Below are 27,655 nucleotides of genomic sequence, written 5' to 3'. Positions count from 1 at the left end.
CATGAAGATTCTTTATATTATTTTTCTCTACTTTTGCACTTGTTTGAATTGTGCTATAATGAAAAATTTTAATATTGTTTTTGTACATTTACCATATGAAAAAGTTTTAAACAAAATTATCAAGAGCCAATGAAGAGCAGCTAATTCTAAATTCTAAAATAAGCCTAAGAAAGAAAAAATTTTAAGGGACATGCTCATTATAAGGGGCTTCCTTGGTGGCTCACATGGTAAAGAATCTGCCTGCAACATGGGAGACCTGGGTTGGATCTCTGCGTTGGGAAGATTCCCTGGAGAAGGGAATAACTACCACTCCAGTATTCTTGCCTGGAGAATTCCATATGACATCTCTTCTACTTATAAAGAAACCATTTGGGGTAGCATTTATAAGTAATAGTTAACATATATTAAATGTTTCCTACTTATCCAAGCTTTACATATACTATTTATTTAATCTTTATAATAATCTGTCATGGTCATCATCATTATTATTATTACTATCTCCATTTTATAGATGAGGAAACTGGGACTCAAAGAGGCAAAATAATTTTATTCAAGTTCACAAGTATTGAGTAAATTTTAAGTCTATGGAAGGAGAGATTTGATCTATCATAAGATAGAAGGGATAAGATCAACACTCTTGCCTCATCTGTCTCTGTAAATCTCTGAAGACTTTCAACATTAGCTCAGCTCAATTTAGTTCATCTATTGAGCACTTACTAAGTGTCAGAAGCTGGGCACTGTGATAAGCACTTAGAACTGCAAACAGAAGACACGGATCAACATATTGATTTTAGAAACCAGATGACCCAATATAAATTTACTTTCCTAACACTCGGTTCTTCCTTTTTCACAGCAGTAATCACTCTACAGTAAGTTATCTGATACCCGATCTCACCACTGTAAAGTAAGCTCAGTGAGGATTCAAACCCTATCTGTCTAGTTCAAAACTCTATTCCCAAGGCCCACCACAAGGTTCAATCATAGCTGAGTTTCAATGAATGTATGGTGCACAGAATTGAATTTCGAACATGCTACCCATTCACTAATCTAAATGAAAGCAACACAGTGAAGAGGCAAGAATGCAGACTTTGGATCAAGCATTCATTCACTTGTGCAGTCATTCATTTGTTCATTCACTGATTCATGTGCTTAGGCACTCAATATTCAGAAACATCTACTATGTACCATTTCTCTGGGTGCTGTGAACATAGCACTGAAGATAGGAGTCTCCATCCTCATGGAGTTCACCAGCTCTGCTACTAATCCCTGAGCAATCTTGGACAGTCACTTAGTCTGTGTATGTCAGTTTCAGCTTTCTTATTAGAAAAACAGGATGGTAATAATATGCAATATATTTTAAGGAAATCAGATAATATACATGAAGGCCTTGATACATGGTAAGCATTCAATAAATGACAACTATTCTAGTTAACAATAAACTAAAAGTCAAAACCCAAAATACTAAATATAATACTTGGAGCAAGTGACAAATAGCCCTGATTTCCAGGAAAAAAAAATATATTTTAAAAAGTTTGGCAAGAGAAATATGAATAATAATATGTTCTATGTGATACTTAATTTCCTTCAAAATGCTTTGGTATACATCATTTTAAATACTAAAGTTGAACATTTTCCCTAGATTCTGTACTAGAGAAAAACTTTCTACTGAACCAGTCTGCCTGATTTTTCAAAAGGTTTTGTGTGGCCAAAGATGGTCATGTATATATATATATCAATCTTGACAACTTCCATCAATGACCAACTGGAGGGAAGCTAGGCTTCTAAATGACCTATGGCCACAGGGACACTCAGCAAACTTCTTCCCAGTTTGGTCAAGGAGAGTTTAGCAAAATTTATTCTTGCAAGGAACCTCAGTATCTTCCACAGTTCCCAAACAGTCTGTAGCATAACCTGTCAATCACTTTCAGTCAAACATTCTCACTTACAGTTCATCTTTTCAATGATTCTGTAAAGTAGTCTCTAGGAGAAGTTAACAAACTTGCCCTGACTTATGCAGCCAATCAAGGGCAGAGCAGGGGTTCACATCTAGATCTTCTGACTTGAAGACTCGGTCACTGCATCATGAATTAACTACTTTCCCTAGACTACTGCCTTCCTTTCAACATTCTGAGATATATGAAAAAGAAGTAAGCTTTAAAAAAATGGATTTTTTTATACCCCAATTTTAAATTCTCAACAAGGATTACAACCACTTTAAATTCCTTGTACCCAGAACTTCTGGTTTTCCCCTCAGTCTTAACAGGAATTGGAATGGCTATAATGCATGATTGAGACTCCATAAGATACATAGGTTAATTGGAATGCTTTCAACATTAGTAAATCACCTAAGATGCTGCAAGTGCATTTCCTGGGATATTCATGGTGCATGAAGATTTTAGTCTTACTGCAAAACAACCTCTATCATCTGACCTTTGGAGGGCCACCTCTGCAGACCACTTTCAGTTTCCATATGGTGGGGAAAAAACCAAAACATAAACCTTTGGTGTAATCTATTACAATATCTCCTAATATTTCCTTAGCGGACCATGGATCTCCTTTAAAGCTTTACATCTGTACTATAATTTTTTTCAGTCAATTGTGTGTTTATTTTATTTCTATTATGCCATTTATTCTGAAGCAATAGTCTATTTTATAGCATTTAGTTTTGCCTGACCATAAAAAGCAATGCTTCATTAGACAAAATAGAAAATGGTATAAAATATGTAAACAGCACCAGAGATGACCTTAATAAATATTTCAGAATCTCACAACCTTCCACTCTTATTTATAATCCTGTTGCTATGGAGATCTTTTTGTTTGTTTTTTTTAATATAAATTTATTTAATTGGAGGTTAATTACTTTACAATATTGTATTGGTTTTGCCACACATCAACATGAATCCACCACAGGTATACACGTGTTCCTCATCCTGAAGCCCCCTCTCCCCTCCCTCCCCGTTCCATCCCTCTGGGTCATCCCAGTGCACCAGCCCCAAGGATCCTGTATCATGCATCGAATCTGGACTGGCGATTCATTTCATATATGATATTATACATGTTTCAATGCCATTCTCCCAAATCATCCCACCCTCTCCCTCTCCCACAGAGTCCAAAAGACTGTTCTATACATCTGTGTCTCTTTTGCTGTCTCACATACAGGGTTATTGTTACCATCTTTCTAAATTCCATATATATGCATTAGTATACTGTATTGGTGTTTTTCTTTCTGACCTACTTCACTCTGTATAATCGGCTCCAGTTTCATCCACCTCATTAGAACTGATTCAAATGTATTCTTTTTAATGGCTAAGTAATAGTCCATTGTGTATATGCACCACAGCTTTCTTATCCATTCATCTGCTGAGGGACATCTAGGTTGCTTCCATGTCCTGGCTATTATAAACAGTGCTGTGATGAACATTGGGGTACACGTGTCTCTTTCAATTCTGGTTTCCTCGATGTGTATGCCCAGCAGTGGGATTGCTGGGTCATAAAACAGTTATATTTCCAGTTTTTTAAGGCATCTCCACACTGTTCTCCATTAGTGGCTGTACTAGTTTGCATTCCCACCAACAATGTACAAGGGTTCCCTTTTCTCCACACCCTCTCCAGCATTTATTGCTTGTAGACTTTTGGATCTCAGCCATTCTGACTGGTGTGAAATGGTATCTCATTGTGGTTTTGATTTGCATTTCTCTGATAATGAGTGCTGTTGAGCAAATTTTCATGTGTTTGTTAGCCATCTGTATGTTTTTGGAGAAATGTCTATTTAGTTCTTTGACCCATTTTTTGATTGGGTTGTTTATTTTTCTGGAATTGAGCTGCAGGAGTTGCTTCTATATTTTTGAGATTAGTTGTTAGTCAGTTGCTTCACTTGCTATTATCTTCTCCCATTCTGAAGGCTGTCTTTTCACCTTGCTTATAGTTGCCTTTGTTGTGCAAAAGCTTTTAATTTTAATTAGATCCCATTTGTTTATTTTTGCTATTATTTCCAGGATTCTTGGAGGTGGGTCATAGAGGATCCTGCTGTGATTTATGTCGGAGAGTGTTTTGCCTCTGTTCTCCTCTAGGAGTTTTATAGTTTCTGGTCTTACATTTAGATCTTTAATCCATTTAGAGTTTATTTTTGTGTATGGTGTTAGAAAGTGTTCTAGTTTCATTCTTTTACAAGTGGTTGACCAGTTTTCCCAGCACCACTTGTTAAAGAGATTGTCTTTAACCCATTGTATATTCTTGCCTCCTTTGTCGAAGATAAGCTGTCCATAGGTGTGTGGATTTATCTCTGGGCTTTCTATTTTGTCCCATTGATCTATATTTCTGTCTTTGTGCCAGTACCATACTGTCTTGATGACTGTGCCTTTGTAGTAGAGCCTGAAGTCAGGCAGGTTGGTTCCTCCAATTCCATTCTTCCTTCTCAAGATTGCTTTGGCTATTCGAGGTTTTTTATATTTCCATACAAATTGTGACATTATTTGTCCTATCTCTGTGAAAAATACCACTGGTAGCTTGATAGGGATTGCATTGAATCTGTAGATTGCTTTGGGTAGTGTACTCATTTTCACTATATTGATTCTTCCCATCTATGAACATGGTGTATTTCTCCACCTATTACTGTCCTCTTTGATTTCTTTCACCAGTGTTTTATAGTTTTCTATACATAGGTCTTTAGTTTCTTTAGGTAGGTATATTCCTAAGTATTTTATTCTTTTCGTTGCAATGGTGAATGGAATTGTTTCTTTAATTTCTTTTTCTACTTTCTCATTATTAGTGTACAGAAATGCAAGGGATTTCTGTGTGTTGATTTTATATCCTGCAACTTTACTATATTTATTGATTAGCTCTAGTAATTTTCTGGGGGAGGCTTCAGGGTTTTCTATGTAGAGGATCATGTCATCTGCAAACAGTGAGAGTTTTACTTCTTCTTTTCCAATTTGGATTCCTTTTATTTCTTTTTCTGCTCTGATTGCTGTGGCCAAAACTTCCAGAACTATGTTGAATAGTAGCGGTGAAAGTGGGCACCCTTGTCTTGTTCCTGACTTTAGGGGAAATGCTTTCAATTTTTCACCATTGAGGATAATGTTTGCTGTGGGTTTGTCATACATAGCTTTTATTATGTTGAGGTATGTTCCTTCTATTCCTGCTTTCTGGAGAATTTTTATCATAAAAGGATGTTGAATTTTGTCAAAGGCTTTCTCTGCATCTATTGAGATAATCATACGGCTTTTATTTTTCAATTTGTTAATGTGGTGAATTACACTGATTGATTTGTGGATACTGAAGAATCCTTGCATCCCTGGGATAAAGCCCACTTGGTCATGGTGTATGATCTTTTTAATGTGTTGTTGGATTGTGATTGCTAGAATTTTGTTGAGGATTTTTGCAGCTATGTTCATCAGTGATATTGGCCTGTAGTTTTCTGTTTTTGTGGCATCTTTGTCAGGTTTTGGTATTAAGGTGATGGTGTCTCAAGGAATGAGTTTGGAAGTTTACCTTCCTCTGCAATTTTTTGGAAGAGTTTGAGTAGGATAGGTGTTAGCTCTTCTCGAAATTTTTGGTAGAATTCAACTGTGAAGCCATCTGGTCCTGGGCTTTTGTTTGCAGGAAGTTTTCTGATTACAGTTTCAATTTCCGTGCTTGTGATAGGTCTGTTAAGATTTTCTATTTCTTCCTGGTTCAGTTTTGGAAAGTTGTACTTTTCTAAGAATTTGTCCATTTCTTCCATGTTGTCCATTTTATTGGCATATAACTCCTGATAGTAGTCTCTTATGATCCTTTGTATTTCTGTGTTGTCTGTTGTGATCTCTCATTTTCATTTCTATTTTTATTGATTTGATTTTTCTCCCTTTGATTCTTGATGAGTCTGGCTAATGGTTTGTCAATTTTATTTATCCTTTCAAAGAACCAGCTTTTGGCTTTGTTGATTTTTGCTATGGTCTCTTTTGCTTCTTTTGCATTTATTTCTGCCCAAATTTTTAAGATTTCTTGCCTTTTACTAACCCTGGGGTTATCCATTTCTTCCTTTCCTAGTTGCTTTAGGTGTAGAGTTGTTACTTATCTGACTTTTTTCTTGTTTCTTGAGGTATGCCTGTATTGCTATGAAGTTTCCCATTAGCACTGCTTTTACAGTGTCCCACAGGTTTTCGGTTGTTGTGTTTCCATTTCCATTCATTTCTATGCATATTTTGATTTCTTCTGTGATTTGTTGGTTATTCAGCAGTGTGTTGTTCAGCCTCCATATGTTGGAATTTTTAATAGTTTTTCTCTTGTAATTGAGAATTAATCTTACTGCACTGTGGTCAGAAAAGATGCTTGGAATGATTTCATTTTTTTTTTAATTTACCAAGGCTAGATTTACGGCCCAGGATGTGATCTATCCTGGAGAAAGTTCCTTGTGTGCTTGAGAAAAGGTGAAATTCATTGTTTGGGGGTGAAATGTCCTATAGATATCAATTAGGTCTAACTGGTCTATTGTATCATTTAAAGTTTGTGTTTCCTTGTTAATTTTCTGTTTAGTTGATGTATACATAGGTGTGAGTGTGGTATTAAAGTCTCCCACTATTATTGTTTTATTGTTAATTTCCCATTTCATACTTGTTAGCATTTGTCTTACATATTGCGGTGCTCCTATGTTGGGTGCATATATATTTATAATTGTTATATTTTTTCTGTGGATTGATCCTTTGATCATTATGTAGTGTCCTTCTTTGTCTCTTTTCACAGCCTTTGTTTTAAAGTCTGTTTTATCTGATATGAGCATTGCTACTCCTGCTTTCTTTGGGTCTCTATCTGCATGGGATATCTTTTTCCAGCCCTTCACTTTCAGTCTGTATGTGTCCCCTGTTTTGCAGTTGGTCTCTTGTAGACAACATATATAGGGGTCTTGTTTTTGTATCCATTCAGTCAGTCTTTGTTTTTGGTTGGGGCATTCAACCCATTTATGTTTCAGGTAATTATTGATAAGTATGATCCCGTTGCCATTTACTTTACTGTTTGGGGTTCCCGTTTATACACCCTTTTTGTGTTTCCTGTCTAGAGAAGATCCTTTAGCATTTGTTGGAGAGCTAGGTTGGTGGTGCTGAATTCTCTCAGCTTTTGCTTGTCTGTAAAGCTTTTGATTTCTCCTTCATATTTGAATGAGATCCTTGCTGGGTACAGTAACCTGGGCGGTAGGTTATTTTCTTTCATCCCTTTAAGTATGCCTTGCCATTCCCTCCTGGCCTGAAGAGTTTCTATTGAAAGATCAGCTGTTATCCTTATGGGAATCCCCTTGTGTTTTATTTGCTGTTTTTCCCTTGCTGCTTTTAATATTTGTTCTTTGTGTTTGATCTTTGTTAATTTGATTAATATGTGTCTTGGGGTGTTTCAACTTGGGTTTATTCTGTTTGGGACTCTCTGGGTTTCTTGGACTTGGGTGATTATTTCCTTCCCCATGTTAGGGAAGTTTTCAACTATTATCTCCTCAAGTATTTTCTCATGGTCTTCTTCTGGGACTCCTATGATTCAAATGTTGGGGCATTTAACACTGTCCTGAATGTCTCTGAGATTGTCCTCATTTCTTTTTATTCATCTTTCTTTTTGCCTCTCTGATTCATTTATTTCTACCATTGTATCTTCTACTTCACTAATCCTATCTTCTGACTCTGTTATTCTACTATTTGTTGCCTCCAGAGTGTTTTTTATCTCATTTATTGCATTATTCATTATATACTTACTCTTTTTTTATTTTTTCTATGTCCTTGTTAAACCTTTCTTGCATCTTCTCAATCCTTGTCTCCAGGCTATTTATCTGTGATTCCATCTTGATTTCAAGATTTTGGATCATTTTCACTATCATTATTCAGAATTATTTATCAGCTAGATCCCTATCTCTTCCTCTTTTGTTTGGTTTGGTTGGCATTTATCCTGTTCCTTTACCTGCTGGGTATTCCTCTGTCTCTTCATCTTGTTTATATTACTGAGTTTGGGGTGGCCTTTCTGTATTCTGGCAGTTTGTAGAGTTCTCTTTATTGTAGAGTTTCCTTGCTGTGGGTGGGGTTGTACAGGTAGCTTGTCAAGGTTTCTTGGTTAGGGAAGCTTGTGTTGGTGTTCTGGTGGGTGGAGCTGGATTTCTTCTCTCTGCAGGGCAATGAAGTGTCCAGTAATGAGTTATGAGATGTCAATGGTTTGGGAGTAACTTTGGGCAGCCTGTATATTAGAGCTCAGGGCTGTGTTCCTGTGTTGGCTGGAGAATTTGTGTGGTATGTCTTGCTCTGGAATTTGTTGGCCTTTGGGTGGTTCTTGGTTTCAGTGTAGGTATGGAGGCATTTGATGAGCTCCTGTCTGTTAATGTTCCCTGGATTCAGGAGTTCTCTGATATTCTCATGATTTGGACTTAAGCCTCCTGCTTCTGGTTCTCAGTCTTATTTTTACAGTAGTCTCAAGATGTCTCCTTCTACACAGCACCATTGATAAAACAACTAAAACTTTAAAGATGAAAAGTTTCTCCATAGTGAGGGACACCCAGAGAGGTTCACAAAGTTACATGGAGAAGAGAAGAGGGAGGAGGGAGTTAGAGGTGACCTGAATGAGATGAGGTGGAATCAATAGAGGAGAGAGCAAGCTAGCCAGTAATCACTTCCTTATGTGCACTCCACAACTGGACCTCTCAGAGATGTTCACGGAGTTAGACAGAGAAGAGAAGAGGGAGGAAGGAGACAGAGGTGGCCAGGAGGATAAAAGGGGGAAATCAAAAGGAGAGAGACAGATCCAGCCAGTAATAGGTTCCCTAAGTGTTCTCCACCATCTGGAACACACAGAGATTCACAGAGTTGGGTAGAGAAGAGAGGGGGTAGGGAGGAGACAGAGGTGACCTGGTGGAGAAAAAGGAGAGTCCAAGGAGGGATAGATCAGTCAAGCCAGTAATCTTGCTCCCAAGTATAAATGGGTACTGAAGATTGGGTTCTTAAAGGTACAAAATTTATAACAAATACCAAAAAGCAAAGATTAAAAATCTAGAGTAGAGTTGGAATTTCAAAAATACAATATTAAAGAAAAGAAAGAAAGAAAAAAAAGTCACAAAAATTATAAAATATATATATATATATGAAGTTTGCTTTAAAAAATAGGGTCTTTCTTTGCAAAGTAATAGTAGGTTATAAAAGTGAAAATTAAAGGACTAATAGAGGACTTAAAAATTTTTTTAAATTTTTTAAAATGATCATAAAAATAGTAAAAATATATCTAGGACTTTATCTGGTGGTGTTGTGGGTATTGTGGGGTCAGTTCATTTTCAGATAGTTCCTTGGTTCAGCTTATATTTCTCAAGATCTATCGGCCCCTTCCTATGTTGTCAGCACTAACGACAGGGTTTTAATCTATTGCACCTGTCCCTTCCAAGACGGTTCCCTCTGTTTTAGCTTCTTCTGTTTCCTGGTCTCTTCAGAGTCTGATTTCCGCCCTGACACAAAGGGAGCGGTGGTGGACATTTTTTTTAGGCTCACTTGTTCAGTTGCGCTGTGGGGAGGGAGGGACGCTGCAAACAAATAACACTGGCGTGTGCTTGCAGTGCCTCAGCCAAACTGGGTCTGCCCCGACTCACGGCACGTGTGCCCTCCCTGCCCGCACTGCTCAGGCTCTAGGTTGCTCTGCTGGGAACCATCTGAGGCCGGCCCTGGGCTGCATGCACCTCCCAGGTCTAAGCCGCTCAGGTTCAGGGACTCGGGTAGTCCTCAGAGGCATAGATTCAGTTGGGCCTGTGTTTTGTGCACTTCCCAGGTCCAAGCAGCTCAGGTGATGAGGTGTTTGGCAATGTGGTCATTGCGACTTATCACCTCCCCCATCCCTGCCACTCAGTTTTCTGGGTGTACAACCAGCGCACCTTCTCAGGCAGATGTTGACTGTCCAGAACCCCGAGAAGTCCTAGTTAGCAAAGAAGCCTGCTTGCAGTTGGGTAGATAATGCCTCTCTGGGGCTGTGATTGCCCCCTTCTGGCTCTGGCTGCCTGTCACCAAGGGGGATGGTCTGCAGCCGGCTAGTTCTGTTCAGTACTTTGTTCTGTGCGTGGGTCTGGCAGTGTCTTAGGGCTTTTCGGGTGGTAGCTATCCCACAGTCTGGTTTTGCTAGCCCAAGTTGGTTCACTCAGATTGCCCTTGGGGCATTCAGGCCAGATCCTTACTGTAAGCACTGCAGCTCGCGCCTCCCTGCCCAGCCCCCGCTTGCTAGTGGTGGGTGCAGGCATCTGCACTGCTTCTCTGCTGGGGGAGTTACCACTGGGCTCATAATCTGTGGGTGTTAATTATTTATTTATTTTCCCTCCCTGTTATGTTGCCCTCTGTGCTTCCAAGGCTCGCCACAGACTTGGCAGTGAGAGTGTTTCCTGGTGTTTGGAAACTTTCCTCTTTTTAAGACTCCCTTCCCAGGATGGAGCTCCGTCCCTACCTCTTTTGTCTCTTTTTTTGTCTTTTATATTTTTTCCTACCTCCTTTCGAAGACAATGGGCTGCTTCTCTGGGTGCCTAATGTCCTCTGCCGGCATTCAGAAGTTGTTTTGTGGAATTTACTCAGCGTTTAAATGTTCTTTTGATGAATTTGTGGGGGAGAAAGTGGTCTCCCCGTCCTATTCCTCCGCCATCTTAGCTGTACTATAATTTTTATAACTGTTTGTTGAACAATTTTTTTGTTGCAACGTTGTTGCAAGCACTGCATGCCAAGTCTCAAGCTAAGTACAGCCTTCTCTTTTATCTTTTCTCTTTGATACTGCTTTTTCTATGGGCTTTATTCCATAATCACTGTGCTATCAAATATAATAGCCACCAGCCACAGGGGACTATTTAAATTTAAATTATAATTAATTAAAATTAAATATAATTTACAATTCAAGTCCTTGGTCACATTAGCCACATTTCAAGTGTTCAACTGCCCTCTGTGGCTAGTGGCTACTATATTAGACAGTACATAGTATATTTCCATCATGATAGAAAGCTCTATTAGACAGTGCTGCCACAGAACATCAAATTCTGGGTTTTCATCAGCCTAGAACTTCCAGTCAGGATTAAATCAAGAACAAAACTACTACCAGAGTAGGTCAGAGTAGTTCTCAGTCTTATTCCCAGGGCTTCAAATGCTAAACTATAGTTGAAGGGAAAAGGGAATCTAGTCATCTAGTATAGTGGGTGATTAAATATGCTGGAATAATCCATGGATGCCACAGCATAACCAGGACACTTATTTCTTACTGAAACTAAACCGTAAACACAAGACTTATTGGGTTGTTTAACAGGCGAACTCATTTTATCAACAGCTCTATGAAGGAAACTTTTTTTATTTTGTATCATTTTACATTTTACATGTAAGAAAACTGAAATGAAGGGAGTTAGGTTTCTAACCTACCCACTCCAGTGTTCTTGCCTGGAGAATCCCAGGGACGGGGGAACCTGGTGGGCTGCCATCTATGGGGTCGCACAGAGTCGGACATGACTGAAGCAACTTAGCAGCAGCAGCAGGTTGCTAACCCACAGCTGCATAGCTAAACAATGGCAGAGTCATGATTTAAAACCAAAACCACTCAGCTGAAGTGCACATGCTTCTACTTTAGCACATTGACTCCTAAAGAGAATTTTACGTGCTAATCATTAGAAAAGACCTACCCATGGCGGATTCATGTTGATGTATGGCAAAACCAATACAATATTGTAAAAGTAATTAGCCTCCAATTAAAATAAATAAATTTAAATTTTAAAAATAAATAAATTCAACTAAAAAAAAAAAAAAAGAAGAAGAAAGGACCTAAAATAAGAAGGCTCCTAGACTACTGTTAAGAACCCAGCTAATATCAAAAAGCTACCATTTTCCTATATATTTTTCCAGAAGACAGAACAACAACTTATTTCCCTGGATAGGCCCCTCAGCCAAAATTCTTTCTAGCCTAGGCCAAGTGCCAATTTTAATGGAACTGGAATCAAGTTCATGATTGTCTATTAGAGTTCCAATGTCCTGAGACCTTTGTTAATTGAATTAGACACAAGACAAAGGGAATTAAAAGGAGGGTAAGTTAAATTTTCATATTGCCTTGGGCAAATGTCAGAGAATTGGGTCTTTTTTTCCCTGAGGAACTGCGTACCCACTTTAACATTTACAATTATTTTATAATTAGATTGATATTTTGTAAGATAGAAACCTCCGTAACACTGACATTCAAATGCCTCCTTTGCACAGGGAGAAAGGGAGAGCAAGGGCCAATTACTTGTGCTGCAATATCGTTTTCAAGGAGACCTAACATTTATTAAGTCATAAATATCCAAATCCAAAATAATTTCATATTCTCTGCAGTGATCCCATTCCATCAAACATACTACCTAAATATACCCTGCTTCCATCACTCAACAAAGCCACAAAGGCTATTATAAGGCATTAAAAACCTCTACATAGTTTCTCCTTTCTGCATCTGCACTTTCCTCTGATCAATTAAGATTTCGGTTAGGCTGGAGGTGAGAAAGGAAGGAAATAAAATTCAAGCCACAAATCCTTACCTTAATCCCACAAATAGCACTGACAAGGAACAATCAGTGAGGCAAAAAGCTCAATGGAAGGCTTCCTTGCTCCAAGCTCATGTTAATTATTATCCAAAATTCATCATTAAATTATTACTCATAAAACATCTCTGTCTACTTCTCAGAAGTATCACAGATGATGGTCCTATTCTATCTCAGGGTTCATTAGTATCACTGAGGGAAAAAACAGGTCTGCATCTGATTCAAACAGATTAAACTCATATCTATAGTAGACACATCCCTTAGTCTAGGAAGGAGCTTTCAAGTCATATACACAGAAGACACTTCATTCTGGAATTTTCTAGAAATGGAATAGATGCCTGCCTTCCATCTGAGCCCCTAGTTTAGAAATCTGAGGACCTAAATGCCTTTTGTGATTATCCATTTGCAAACATTCCTTTGTTTTCTAACAAACCTTTCTCATTTTATCACCTATAAATATTCTACACTAACATGCAGCAGCACCCTATACACAGACAGATCAAGATATTCAAAGTGCAAAAATGTCAAAGCTATTTTTCATAAAGGAGCTTGAGGAGGGAGAAATGTGACAACTTCAAGGTTGACCAGACTGGACAATCCTGAAAAGACAAATTCACTGAGTTAATGCTAAAAATGTCAGCTAACTCACCACTAAGAAACTAGTGATGTCTGTGACTCACTCTCTTCCAAAGAGGAAAACAAGTCACTCCCCTCTCTTGCAGATATATCTGTTTTCACAGAACAGACTGTCTACACAAAGAGCTTCCCAAGGCAACGTCTACGTCAAAGCAATCAGCAGAGGTGATCTTCTGACTGGGCTGAGAGCTCCCCTACACCTTTTATGTAAGACAGGCCAATTGTCCCATCTTAATCTTTAAAAATAGAGCCATCTTAGTCCTACAATAAAGCATCACTACAAACAAAGTTAGTGGAGGTGATGGAATTTCAGCTGAGCTATTTCAAATCCTACAAGATGATGCTGTGAAAGTGCTGCAGTCAATATGCCAGCAAATTTGGAAAACTCAGCAGTGGACACAGGACTGGAAAAGGTCAGTTTTTGTTCCAATCCCAAAGAATGGCAATGCCAAAGAATGTTCAAACTACTGCACAATTGCACTCATCTCACATGCTAGCAAAGTAATGCTCAAAATTCTCCAAGCTACGCTTCAACAGTATGTGAACAGATAACGTCCAGATGTTCAAGCTGGAATTAGGAAAGGCAGAAGAACCAGAGATCAAATTGCCAATCTCCGTTGGATCACAGAAAAAGCAACAGAATTCCAGAAAAAATCTACTTCTGGTTCATTGACTATGCTAACGCCTTTGACTGTATGCATCACAAAAAACTGTGGAAAATTCTTAAAAGAGATGGGAATACCAGACCACCTTACCTGCGTCCTGAGAAACCTGTATGTAGGTCAAGAAGCAACAGTTAGAACCGGCCACAGACCTGGCCACAGACCAAGAGACTGGTTCAAAATTGGGAAAGGTGTACATCAAGGCTGTATATCGTCACCCTGCTTATTTAACCTATATGAAGAATACATCATGAGAAATGCTGGGCTGGATAAAGCACAAACTGGAATCAAGATTGCAGGGAGAAATATCAGTATAACCTCAGATATGCAGATGACACCACCCTAATGGAAGAAAACAAAGAGAAACTAAAGAGCCTCTTGATGAAAGTGAAAGAAGAGAGTGAAAAAGCTGGCTTAAAACTCAGTATTCAAAAAATAAAGATCATGGCATCTAGTCCCATTACTTCATGTTAAATAGATGGGGAAACAGTGGCAGACTTTATTTTCTTGGACTCCAAAATCACTGCAGATGGTGACTACAGCCATGAAATTATAAAACGCTTGCTCCTTGGTAGAAAAATTATAGCCAACCTAGACAGCATATTAAAAAACAGAGACACTGACAACAAAGGTCCATCTAACCAAAGCTATGGTTTTTCCAATAGTCATGTATGGATGTGAGAGTTGGATTATAAAGAAAGCTGAGCACCAAAGAATTGATGCTTTTGAACTGTGGTGTTGGAGAAGACTGTTGAGAGTACATTGGACTGCAAGGAGATCAAATGAGGCAATCCTAAAGGAAATCAGTCCTGAATATTCATTGGAGGGACTGACGCTGAAGCTGAAGCTGAAGCTGCAGTACTTTGGCCACGTGATGCTAAGAACTGACTCATTGGAAAAGACCCTGATTCTGGGAAAGACTGAAGGCAGGAGAAGGGGACGACAGAGGATGAGATTGTTGGATGGCATCACCAACTCAACGGACATGAGTTTGAGCAAGCCCTGGGTGATAGACAGGGAAGCCTAGCGTGCTGCAGTCCATGAGGTCACATAGACTCAGACACGACTGAGTGACTGAACTGAACTGAGTCCTTCAAGACTAAACCTTTGCCACAACCACAATACGATACCAAGTTTAAAAGCACCCATCTGAGTGTCTGTGCCTAAGAGGTAGTCAAAAGAAGGCTAGTACCTGATCTCACCTCCAAAACATAACTTTTTGTTTCAAAATTAAAATAAGCAGCATTTAACAGAAAATTATATCTTCACCCTTAGGTCTTCTTTGAAAAGAAAAATAAAAAGGAAGAAACAAATGGAAAGAGAGTGACTAGATGGACAACAAAGAGAGAGGAAGGGAAGAGAGAAGGGGTGAGGAAAAAGGTCAGGGTGCTTGTGGAGGGGAGAGGCATAGTGAACTTTATACGTTTGCTATTTCCAAAAGATGTGTTCATTCCACTAAAACAGTGAATGAGGAAAATATTTTCCTTTTCTTTTCTGACAGCTGGAGCATAAATGGTTGTTGCAATAACACCAGAAATTATTGGTCATTCTGAACATTTTTGCTAGTATGAAGCCAGCATGCCAGCCAATTTGAAATACTGGCCCACAAGGTGCCCTAGATATTTTGTTTTTCAAATGCAGGAATGTCAGCTTCTGGACGAAATGTGATGTATGCTGTCTAGTGGGCAGCATGCTGGCCAGATACCAAATTTAGAATGTGTCTCCCTATAATCTTGGGTTCTAGCTCAGCAGTCCTTCACAGCCAGTACCACCCCCAGGAATGAGAAGACCAAGAAAGAGAGCAGTGTTTGACATGTGAGTTGTTACCTCTACATACATTTCAAGAAGCTAGTCTGAATCCAGGGTGAGTTGGAGCTAGGTGGGTCTCTTCTTCGGGAAGCTGATTTATTTCTATTCCATTCTAGTTAAGGCCTACCAAAAGGAACTTAGGAAGCCCCTACTAAAAGTGGTTAAGCCTCACATTTTATACATTTTTTAATGTTTTCAGATATATAAAATGACATAACCACTCTAGTTTCATCACTCGCTTGTGGAAAAAGCAACATTATAAATTGAAAAATTGGTAAGGATAATATTTTGTTCATATGATTTTTTAAAATGTACCTCTGCTATCAAACGAAGTCTACAGAGAGTCCTCACATTAAGTCAAAAAGGTACCAGCAAATATCCGAGACTGATTTGCAGGTACCAACCCCGATCATGAAGCAGTGTTGAGACAAGCTGGGACTGGACCTGGGACCCTTTGCTGCAATGCTTGCACCTGGATGAACATCTCCTCATCTGCTCATCTCAAGCAACAGAATATAAAGAAACTGTAAGACACTAAAAATAACTGCGTACATATGCAGTTGGCAAATTATGAACAAGATACAAAAAGACCAAAAACCCAGCTGCCACTTCTGAGGCATCCCGGGTACTGTGCATGATCCCTGCACACAGCCCCACCAAGGGGGCTGGCAGACCACCCAAGGCATCTGTCCAGTCCAAACCACACATTCATCCTTACCCTCACCCCATTTAATGGGCTACCTTGCTCCACCTCGAGGAGTAAGCAATAAAGCCTTAAAGCCAATAAAATCTTGCCTGAATTTCTCATCTAGAATCTTATCAATTTCTATTGATTAAGGAGTCCAAGAACCCTGGTCAGTAACTGTGTTAGTAATGCCTGTAGCTTTTACAATGGTAGCACTCACTCTACCTGGAAGATCATAGTTCTACCCATTGTACATTTTCCCCATAATATCACAAAGGAATTCTCCATGGAAAAAAGATTCCTGGAATTTTCCCATTATTTGCAGGAACCACAATAATCCATAGGAGGGCAATCATAGTGGAGGGGCATCAGACCAACACAAGAAATTCACATACCCCAACTCTTTTGTGTATTCCACTTTGACAACCATTCACTGTTTCCTATTCCACACGAGAACATTCCTAAACCTCATGCATAACTTACCAAGAGAACACGGAATTAGTGCATGCGTATCTTTAGTAGGTATAAGCCATCTGAATCCTGGGTGGCTTGCAGGGAGGGGAAATAGTGAGAACACCATGAACATTTCTAGTTCAGAGCCCACTTTAAAAGCTATGTTTCCACAATTAACCAGAAGTGGAAAATTGGCATAAATCAATAAAACAGCAATTTCTCCAAGCATTCTCCTCACTGATACTGAGCAAGGCACTGTGAGGTTGAAATTCTTTCCTTACCTTTGATTTAGAATTTGCATCATGTCACTTATTCTTTTATGCAAGTCCACCAGTTGAAATATTCTAATACATTAAGTTAACCTACAACCCTCCTCCAACTACTTTGCTGTTCTTCACATTAAAATTTTGTCTCTATGGAGAAGATATTAAATGTCAAAGCCCACATAAGATACAAAAAAACAGAAGTTAAATGGTCACATGATGTCATGATGTATATCTGCCTACAGAGACAGACCATGAGACTTGGTAACCAGCAAATGATAATCAAGAACATTGTGTTTCTTTATATAAATTATCTGGTATTTATGTATTAATATTATTATTTGTCTCACAAACAAAAACAAAAAATATATATACATTCAGAGAATAAAAGGATAGACAAGCAACCCACAATTAAGCATTATGAGTAAAATTTACTGGAGTTACATTTTTCTAATAAGGATTTCTCAGGGAAATCTTTTCTAGAAATTAATTATATGTGTCACTACCCTAAACAAAGGAGGGCAAAAAAAGTAGCACAAGTAGTTCCAAGCTTACACAACAGAACAGAAAGGCTTAAAAGAATGAAAAAGAATTACATTCTCTCCCCAGGCCATGAAGTCATCATAGCCTGTTCATTTTTAAGTAACCATAATGACAATTTGATACTAAACAACTTAGTGTTTCAAAGTTAGCAGTATGAACCTTAGGTACACTAAATCCAATAACTATCTATAAAACTCCTAGCCTCAGTTTTCAGTTATTCTCATGATAACTGACTAAATGAGACACACAGATTGATGTCATATTGTTTATTTCTAATCAAGATTAACTGTTAGGTGTCCAATCCATTTAGCCTCAGATCATTTATAGGGAAATGGAGAATACAGTGTATGACCTAACAAAAATAGCTAACTTAGTAATTTTACAAAAGTCCAACTCTCAACACTGCATAAACCTACAAGATAGAATTTACAATTCTCATATCTTTCATATTATGATATTCGAAGTCATACAAAAAATAAGGAATATTACAACTTCTTTAGAAACATGTAACTTGCCCCCAAATAGGTCTTCTTCTAACTGAATTTATATAGAATGGGCAAATATCCAATAATTTCAATCAGGATAGGAATAGAATAGTAATAATTAAGCTCAAAGGGATTATTTCCTTGATTTATCCAGTCGGGATGCTTTAAGACTAAAATAGGCAATTTTTTTCCCTGTGAAGAAAAAGTTTTACTGTGCTGTCACACACACACAGACACCCCTCCATTCACAAGTACACAACATACTAGAGTTTACAAGGTTAGCATCGTCAGGATATCCATGCATATTCACACAGAAACAATAACAAGATTTCTGCAAACACATATCATCAGCACCTGTTAATGACACTGGGCCATACTGAAGGAAAGTCTGAATTTAGTACAGGTCAAGGTGGAAAGCGTTTCATCTTTCTCCATAACCAGTTCTGATCCTCTAGTAAACTCATCCTAGACTCTTCAATGGGGTCACACTAATTAAAGTCATTAACAGTTTTCTTGGTTTCCAGGCCCAACTTCCTTTTTACCACTGATAGTGTTAACTAAAGAAATCCTACCCCAATAAGCACTACAGATAATATGCTAAAGAAAAATAATCCCCCAGAAAATGCAGTAATTTCTGTACCAGAATTTAAATGAAGAATGCTGTTTCCTTAATTTTAGTCAGATTATTGATTCTAAGCAGAAAGAATTTACCTAAGCAACCACTCTGAAGCACATACAATATTCAAATACACCTTTATTATGGTGGCTCAATATCTAAAAGTTTGGTATTGACAGCATCGTTATAAAATGCATAAAGCTGTCAGATCAGTTTGGAGGAAAAAAAAGCTTCTAAAATATAAAGATTTATTTAATGGGCATATGGCACTAGAACATAAATACCCATAAGTAAAATTATAAAAATAGCACAAAGTAAAAAATACCTTAAGCTAAGATTTTAAAAATAGAAACTGGAATTATTTAGTTAGAAGCAAAATTATTAAACCAACCATACATACATAGCCACATTCACTCTTGCCCCAGGAATGCAATGTAGTCTTCATTCATTTCTAAAATGTTATACATCTGTATGATCATTACAACCCAAATGCTTCGGAGGAGTATTAGAAAAAAAGCTTTTAAAAACTATTACAGATGCTATAAAATCCTGTATGTGACAAATAAAATATGTGGGATGTCCAAATTTGCTGCTGCTGCTGCTGCTGCTGCTGACTGCAGCTTCATCCATGTAGGATCCACTGGGAAAGTGTGAGAAGAGAGTATCAGTAGCCTCATGTACTTCACTATGTCCCTGCACATATGCATTACTTGAGAATGTCAGCTCATCCTCAAGTACAATGTGCAGTAATCTGGGATTTGGAGAATCCCTAAGGTCACAAAATAGATACTCTGATCTGAGGGGGAAAAGAAAATTTCAAAGAAGTCAGAAGTTTCCCTTTTTCCAGGAAAGTGAAGAAATCCTTACCTTTCTGTACACCAGCATGTTGGGTGATTCATCTGCCACCCCATTGCTGGTCTGTCCATAATTATTCCCCTGGGCCATGTCACCACACACCCGTGGTCCACTCTCAGATACAGGAATTATCAGTCTACCCTGCAAGAGATAGAGACTTCAGTGAGTTCTTAATGGTAGTACTTAAGAAGGTTGACTCTTATTTTTCCAAACTTTAAACTTTTTACTTTGTATGGGAGTACAGCCGATTAACCATGTTGTGGTAGTTACAGGTGAACAGTGAAGCTATTCAGTCATATATATACATGTATCCATTCTCCCCCAAGTACCCCCTCCCATCCAGGCAGGCACCTAAGATTGAGCAGAGTTCCATGTGCTGTTCAATAGTCCTTGCTGGTTACCTATTTTAAATACAGCAGCGTGTACATGACTATTCCAAACTCCCTAACTATCCAAGAAGGTTGACTCTTGATTCATCTCCCCCATCCAACATTGGAGCATGCTTATATGCTGGGGCTGGCTTGTAGAAAGTAGCACAGAAACAGATTCAAAAAAAAAAACAAACAAACAAACTTACACCTACAGTACTCCCAGGAAATTGTAGGAAATGACAATCTTTTAGTTAAAATTGTCATTTGACTAGGGTTTTAATTGACTTGATTTTCTGGATATTCATTTTTTAAAGTGTTTGAGGCTCACTGGAGAGGGGAAAAAAAAAAAAACTGTTACCATTTCCATCCTACAGAGTTCTCTTCTCTCCCAATACTTGCATCTCCACCGGATGGTGTTCCCCCTCCCTTCGCGAATGGTTAAAAAGGCAACACCCTGTGGCAGCACTTTCTCCCAGGTGTCTGTCTAGTTTCCCCGCATGCTAGCGCATCAGAGGCCCATTCCTGGGCCATTCTCCAGTCATATGTTTCCTCTTCATTCCCCTAGGTCTCCCACACAGAGTCAAGGGAGCTTCCTCGACTTTCACCTGCCTGCACTGCCCGGCCACTGCTGCTTCTCCCCTCGGCCCAACTCGGCTTCGGAAGTCACGGCGTAACCCTGCCCAACCCCGGCCAGAAGGCAGAGAAGGTGTCCTGGCAACAAGACCAGGTGGGAGGTCGGCCCTTCAGGCAATTACCTGGGTCACCGTGAGCAGCGCCAACTGCGGAAGCCTCGGAGCGACCAGGCAGAGACAGGGGAAAACAAGCAAGCCCGGCTCGCCTGCGACGGCAGCAAATGGCAGGCGAGCCCGAGCCGCGCACTGGAGCCGGGCCGGCGGCGGTGTCAGCCCCGCGGACCCGGGCGCGGGGCTCCGGGGCACCGCCTCCGACCTCCGCCCCCACCCCCACCCACCCCCATCCCCGTGCCCAGCCCCGTACCTCCTCCTCAAGGTCGCGGCCCGAGGCGCCTGCTTCCCGGCGGCTGGGTGCGGCGGTGTCAGCGCGCGGCCAGCTTCATCACCTCCGCGCGGGCACAGGGCTCTGACGGCCCGCGCTCCACCGCTCCCTCCTTCGCTTGGCTCCCGGACTCCCGGACCACGAGCGCGCGCGGGACCGAGACGCCCGGCCCGTGCGCGCGACTGGGGAGGGAGGAGGGGACTGTCACGTGGGACCCGGCGTCCCTAGGTGCCGGCTCGGGGAGGGGAGCCGGGCGGGGTTGGGGGGGCTCGGCTCCGCGCGGCCTCGCTGCCCTGTCTCCTCCGCCGCCCCACCGTCTCGGGCAGAGAAAGTGGCCGCCCTGCCCCCAAGCGCGTGCAACCCGGGCCCTTGCACACCCGGCTCGCCGGTGTGCGCGCCGCTAAAGGCCTGGAGATGGGAGGGTAAGCCGGAGAACAGAAAGGGCGATGGGTAGGTGGGTGGATGGATGGATGGAGGCATGCAGGAATGGAGGTAGCCCCTTGCGGCGGGCCCGTTTGGTCACGTGCCCGGTGACTACGCTGACAGTGCGAGGGTAGCGGATGACTGATTATCGTTATGCTTTAAAAACGGGAGTAGAGAGATACTGAGACATCCTAGGAGTGAAGGAAATGTCCAGGATCAAATGAGTCATTCAGCTCGTTTGCCTGCAAATTTCACAGCTTCCCCCTAAGTTAGAGAAATGGGAAACGATTTGGAGACGGCCAACTCGAAGTGCACATCTTGCCACCTGTTACAGTGAAGGTATAGTCACAATCTCTGGTTTCTCTTTTAGACAAGAGATGCTCAGAGGACCTGTCACCCACTTAACTCTCACCCTCCAGCAGTTTTCAAAGAATGAGGGCGGAGTGATGATTCCCGCATAATTATTCTTCAGGTTGCTGTCACTAGTTCTTCTGTAAGGATTAGAGTGACATTAAGAAGAAAAATCACTTTTGTCCCAATTATAGTAAAGAACGCTGTGTGTCTGGCTTTCAGGGACAGGGTCGTGAAGTTAAAATATCTGAGGTTTTCCTTCCACAGCTGGGCCAGGTGTGAGGGAGAAACAGAAAATAATCAAGCTAGCCTCTTCCTAACCTCCTAGATAAAAATGGAACTTACAGCTGGTCAGGAGAGCCCGTCAAAGTAAACCCAGGACGGTGTCCTCAAGTGCATTTCCTCAGTCCCACCTGGCTCCTGTCAGGTTTTAACCAGGGAACATGTATTTTTTTCAACCTACCCTGTATTCTGAATAATACAGGGCAGAGATTCCTAGCCCAAACTATGTTACACACACCCTAGTCTGACCATCTCCCTCTCTTCCCCAGTTCCCAAAATCTTTCCATGGTGCGCTCTAGAAATTGTGATCTTTTTCAGAAAAAATTGCCACTTTTTCAACTTCTTTGCTAAATATGTCCTTAACTTTCTTATTGTAGCCAAAACCTGCCTCTTCCCCTTCAGCCCCTCTCTTGCCATTCATTCAGTCAATTCTGGGAAGTTGTCATGAATTGGATTAATAAGTTTGGAAAGAATAATTGGGCATATTAACTTCATGGCAAATAGATGGGGAAACAGTGGACACAGTGGCTGACTTTATTTCTCTGGGCTCCAAAATCACTGCAGATGGTGACTGCAGCCATGAAATTAAAAGACACTTGCTCCTTGGAAGGAAAGTTATGACCAACCTAGACAGCATATTAAAAAGCAAAGACATTACTTTGCCAACCAAGGTCTGTCTAGTCAAGGCTATGGTTTTTCCGGTGATCATGTATGGAGGTGACAGTTGGACTACAAAGAAGGCTGAGCGCCGAAGAATTGATGCTTTTGAACTGTAGTGTTGGAGAGCGCTCTTGAGAATCCCTTGAACTACAAGGAGATCAGTCCTGGGTGTTCATTGGAGGGACTGATGTTGAAGCTGCAACTCCAACACTTTGGCCACCTGATGCGAAGAGCTGACTCATTTGAAAAGACCCTCATGCTGGGAAAGATTGAGGGCAGGAGGAAAAGGGGACAACAGAGGATGAGATGGCTGGATGGCATCACCGACTCGATGGACATGGGTTTGGGTGGATTCCGGGAGTTGATGATAGACAGGGAGGCCTGGCGTGCTGCGGTTCGTGAGGTCGCAAAGAGTTGGACACAACTGAGCAACTGAACTGAACTGTTTGAACATTTTTCTCTTAACTCATTATTGACTGTAGGATATTTGCAGAAACTAACACCTGTGGCTGGCGATTTGTTATGTAAGAGATATGTCTCTGGTTAATACTGTGTTAAGGAGGACTGCCTGGAAGAAGCAGTCTTTCTCCCTCACATCTCAAGATAGAGATTTTATCCCGATAGTGGGGTCTCACCCAAGCTCAGCACTGATGGAACATTCCCATCAATCAGCAAACTAACAGAATAGAGCTAACATTTTATATTTTATGAATGAGGTGTAAAATATGCACCAGTTGTATGCATAGAGTATAAAACCCATCTATCTACCCATTATCCATCTACCTCATCCACCTATCTACCCATTATATGTCAATAGCTATATGTAGACTATCTCACATAAGATACATACATGAAACATCTATACATAGATACAGATATAGGTATGTGTAAACTCGCCCTTGTCACACTTCCCACTTACTCTTGTCCTATTTTTCTGCTTTTACACCAACAGCTTCCTCTTCCCTCATTCTGCCTTGAACCCATTCTATTCTGACAATAATCTCCTTGTTACTATATCAATGGTCAGTTCTCAGTATGTGAACTGACATAAGTTAAAGTTTATGCCTCTCACTTTCTCAAAAACTTTCTACATTTGGTTATCAGGGTACCACTGGCTGTTATTTCTTTTTTTTTTCTAGTTTTATTGAGACATAATTTACATACAGCACTATATAAGTTTAAGGTGTACACACCATGATTTTATTTCCATACGTTGTAAAATGATTACCACAGTAAACTTCGTGAATGAATATCTATTATCTCATAGATGCAAAGGGAAAGAAAAAAAATTATTTTTTCCTTGTGGTGAAAGCTCTTAGGATTTATTCTCTTAACTTTCATATACCATGTACAGTAGTGTTAATATTTACCCTGTTGTACATTACCTTTCTAGTACTTATTTATCTGTGGCTGAAATTTGTACACTTAGGCTACTTTCATCTGATTCCCTTTCTCCACCCCCAACATCTGGTAACCACAAATCTGATGTTTTTCTTTGAATGTGTTCATGTGCTTGTTTTTTTCTGAGGGATAATTGACCTACAAGGCTATGCTAGTTCCTGTTGCAACATAGTGATTCAATATTTCTATCCATTTCAAAATGATCACCACAGTCAGACTAGTTACTGTTTCTCACCATACAAAGATATGACATAATTATTGACTACATGTCCCACACTGTACATTTTAGACCCATGACATCCCCTGGAGGAGGAAATAGCAACCCACTCCAGTGTTCTTGCCTGGAGAATCCCATAGACAGAGGAGCCTGGTAGGCTACAGTCCATGGCATGGCAAAAGTCAGACACAACTAAGCCACCATACTGCTATAAACGGAAAGTAAGTGCCTCTTAATCTCTCTCCCCTATTTCTCTCATTTCCCCTACCCCTTTTTATTTCTTTTCTACATTACCGGTTGCTGTTTCTCAGCCTCATTGCTTGTTCCTCTTTATCTTTTTTGCCTCTAAATTTTAGAATGCCTCATATCCCAATCTTTGGGCCTCTACTCCTCTCATTTTATGAGAACTCCCTGGGTGAGATAAATCAGACTCAGACCTTTAAATGTTTCCTAGAGTAATAACTCCCAAATGTATTCCTTTCATGTAGACTCATGTTCTGAAATCCAGTCTGTCAACTGCCTCCTTAACATCTCTATTTGAACGTCTAATTGGTGTCTGATCAGCTTCATGACAGGCGGGATACTGTCTGTTTATCTCACTGCTGTGTAACATCCCAGGCATAGTACAGTGTCTGGCACACAGTAGATGCATGTTAACTAAATGAATTGATGCATCTAATAATAATAATATGATAAGTATTGTTTTTATATTTAGAATACATTGTTTGCTGCTAAGTCGCTTCAGTCGTGTCCGACTCTGTGTGACCCCACAGACGGCAGCCCACCAGGCTCCCCCATCCCTGGGATTCTCCAGGCAAGAACACTGGAGTGGGTTGCCATTTCCTTCTCCAGTGTATTAGGTTATCTCATTTAATCCTTAGTAAAACCCTGCATGCGTGCATGCATGCCAAGTCACTTCAGTCATGTCCAACTCTGTGTAACCCTATGGACTGTAGCCCTCCAGGCTCTTCTGTCCATGGGATTCTCTGGGCAAAGAATACTGGAGTGGATTGCCATGCCCTCCTCCAGGGCATCTTCCCAACCCAGGGATAGAACCCATCTCTCTTTACGTTTCCTGCATTGGAAGACAGGTTCTTTACCACTAGCGCCACATGAGAAAGTAGTTATAATTGTCATCTCTTCTATATTGGATACCAATGGGGAAGGGGAGGATTAGAAAGCTTACATAAGCTGCTGGATACAACCTACATAACCAATAAGTGCCTGTGTTGATTTGTACTGTGCCAGCTTGCTGAGCTAAAACTACATTTTTCAGGATTGCCTTCTCTGTATGCATGTGAGTGGAATTTGCCAAAGGAGGAATTTGTGCAAAAGTAGGAAAATAGAGTGAGGTAACACCTATTCTTCTCTGAAGGACTTTGTAGTGTGACTACAGTGACACACTCAGCGTCCCAGAATGTTCTAGCGTGTCCATGCTCTCACTTCACATTCAGATATTCCTAATTCCCAACCCTTATGAGCAACAGTCACCCCATGCACATACCAAGGGCCTGAATGTGGACCTAAAGGAGCAGAAGCCATGTGAAGACCACAGCTTCCCACTGACTTTCTACCAGCTCCCTCAGGTACCTTCCAGTACCTGGCTATGTCTGGCTTCCCAGATATCCCTGGGAAGGGATAAGTTTCAACAAGTAAGCTTCAACTTACCCACTCACAAAATGGCTTCAGAGGGTCTGGTAATGACTTTTCTCAGATATTTCAGTTGCTCCTTCTAGAAAGTAACTTCCCCAGCTTCCGTCACAATTGTATAAACTATTGTTCCTGTAGTACACCTCTTATTCCTTTATACTCATACTGGTTCTATTTCCCTGAGTGGCTTGTTATTGTTGTTCGTTGTTCAGTCACTAAGTCATGCCAACTCTTTGTAACCCCATGGACTGCAGCATGCCAGGCTTCCATGTCCTTCACTATCTCCTGGAGTTTGCTCAAATTCAAACTGAGTGGCTGGCAGAGTTCAAATCCAAGTCTTCCTAATGCTTTTCACTATTCTACAAGAAATCCAAATTAGGGAGATAAAACCCTGAAACCAATAACTATGTGAAAGTGCAAAACTGGATGATCAGGGGTATGTGAACTGACTGAAGGAAATGGGGTGACATTAGCCTGAACTCTTCAAGGATTGATAGCATATCTCCATGTAGAGATTGAGAGAGGGAAAGGGTTTCCAGTAAGACACAAGAAGTTCTGAAACACATTAGGAAAATTACTGTAATAAGACTAAAATTTGCTGGATTCCTACCATATCTATATTTATATATAGACATCATTTGTATCTACATTCCTTCTCAACATTTTTTAAAATTTCTGACAAAATTTATCCCACAAGCTATGTAAAGGAGCGGGTTCAAGTTAGGAAACCTGACCGTGGTCATATACCTTCTATTAGAAATCAGATTCAAATATGCCTCCGTGTGTCTCCAAAGTCCTATGGAAAATAATGTGCAAAAATGCCTCCAGCAACAGTTTGAGTTCAAAAAACTCCAGGGGTTTCCCACCAAGATGCCTTTCATTCTATTTTCTGTCTCATCTCTCATCTCACTGTCATCCCTCCATGTACCTGACTTACACCTCTGTCTCTCTGTGCATTTATGACTCAAGAATGTTTCTGACCACTTACCCTTGCAAGGCAAATATCAAGGAGGAAGATTCAAGGAACAGCACGTTTCACTGTTTCTTCTACTGTTATTATTAAGCCTCATTAGGCAATTCATAATTTTTGTTACAGGGTGCTGGAAACAAAATCATGTCCATCATTTCAACATTTCTAGGACTCACATTTTGCATATGTATACTGAGGGAATTAGACTAGATTATCCCTCAAAGTCCATCTGGATCTTATAACATGAGACTTTAATATGTTCTTGTTGTATTTTTGGCCCATTTAATGACTTTTTATGTTGCAAGCACCAAAACAACATGGTTACTCTAAGATGTTTTTCTGTCTCTTTCCAAAACCATGTAAATATGTGATTCTTAGCTATCATCACTCAAAATCACTTATCTTTTTCCTCATGAACCCTGTATTTTGAGATATTTTTCTCAAACAAATTGAATGGTAAGGTGTAGTGATGTATCCATTTGTCCAGTCATAGAGAAGATACAGTGCAATTGACTAGTTTGTTGTCTCTCTCCCTCTGAAAGAATTTAAGTTCAGTGAGGTCAGGCGTTTTTCCTCTCCTGCTCATTACATCCCCAGGGTCTAGAACAGGATATTGTGTTGTTGTTGTTTAGTTGCTAAGTCTTGTTCGAGTCTTTTGAAATCCCATGGACTATCCATGGGATTTCCCAGGCAAGAATGCTGGAGTGGGTTGCCATTTCCTTCTGCAGGGGAACTTCTCAACACAGGGATCTTGCTTGGCAGGCAGATTCTTTACGACTGAGCTACCAGGGAAGCCTGACA

At 40.3% G+C, this 27,655-nt stretch overlaps 1 protein-coding gene across 1 annotated transcript in view; it reads right to left on the bottom strand.

Annotated features, from left to right (window-relative positions):
- Positions 1–20,966, bottom strand: part of RGS7 (regulator of G protein signaling 7) — a 467,306-nt gene extending 446,340 nt beyond the window's left edge. The window contains exons 1-2 of the mRNA XM_068986068.1: positions 20,883–20,966; positions 19,528–19,656 (exon numbers count right to left, since the gene is read on the bottom strand). Coding sequence (XP_068842169.1) covers positions 19,528–19,605 — 78 coding nt within the window. The 5' untranslated portion in view covers positions 19,606–19,656; positions 20,883–20,966. The remainder of the gene's footprint in view (positions 1–19,527; positions 19,657–20,882) is intronic.
- Between the last annotated feature and the right edge of the window lie 6,689 nt (positions 20,967–27,655).

The sequence above is a fragment of the Capricornis sumatraensis genome, chromosome 14 (genome assembly GCF_032405125.1).
Source record: "Capricornis sumatraensis isolate serow.1 chromosome 14, serow.2, whole genome shotgun sequence".
NCBI lineage: Eukaryota > Metazoa > Chordata > Mammalia > Artiodactyla > Bovidae > Capricornis > Capricornis sumatraensis.
Note: the sequence above shows the minus strand (reverse complement) of the source record. Positions and strands in the feature narration are given on the sequence as shown.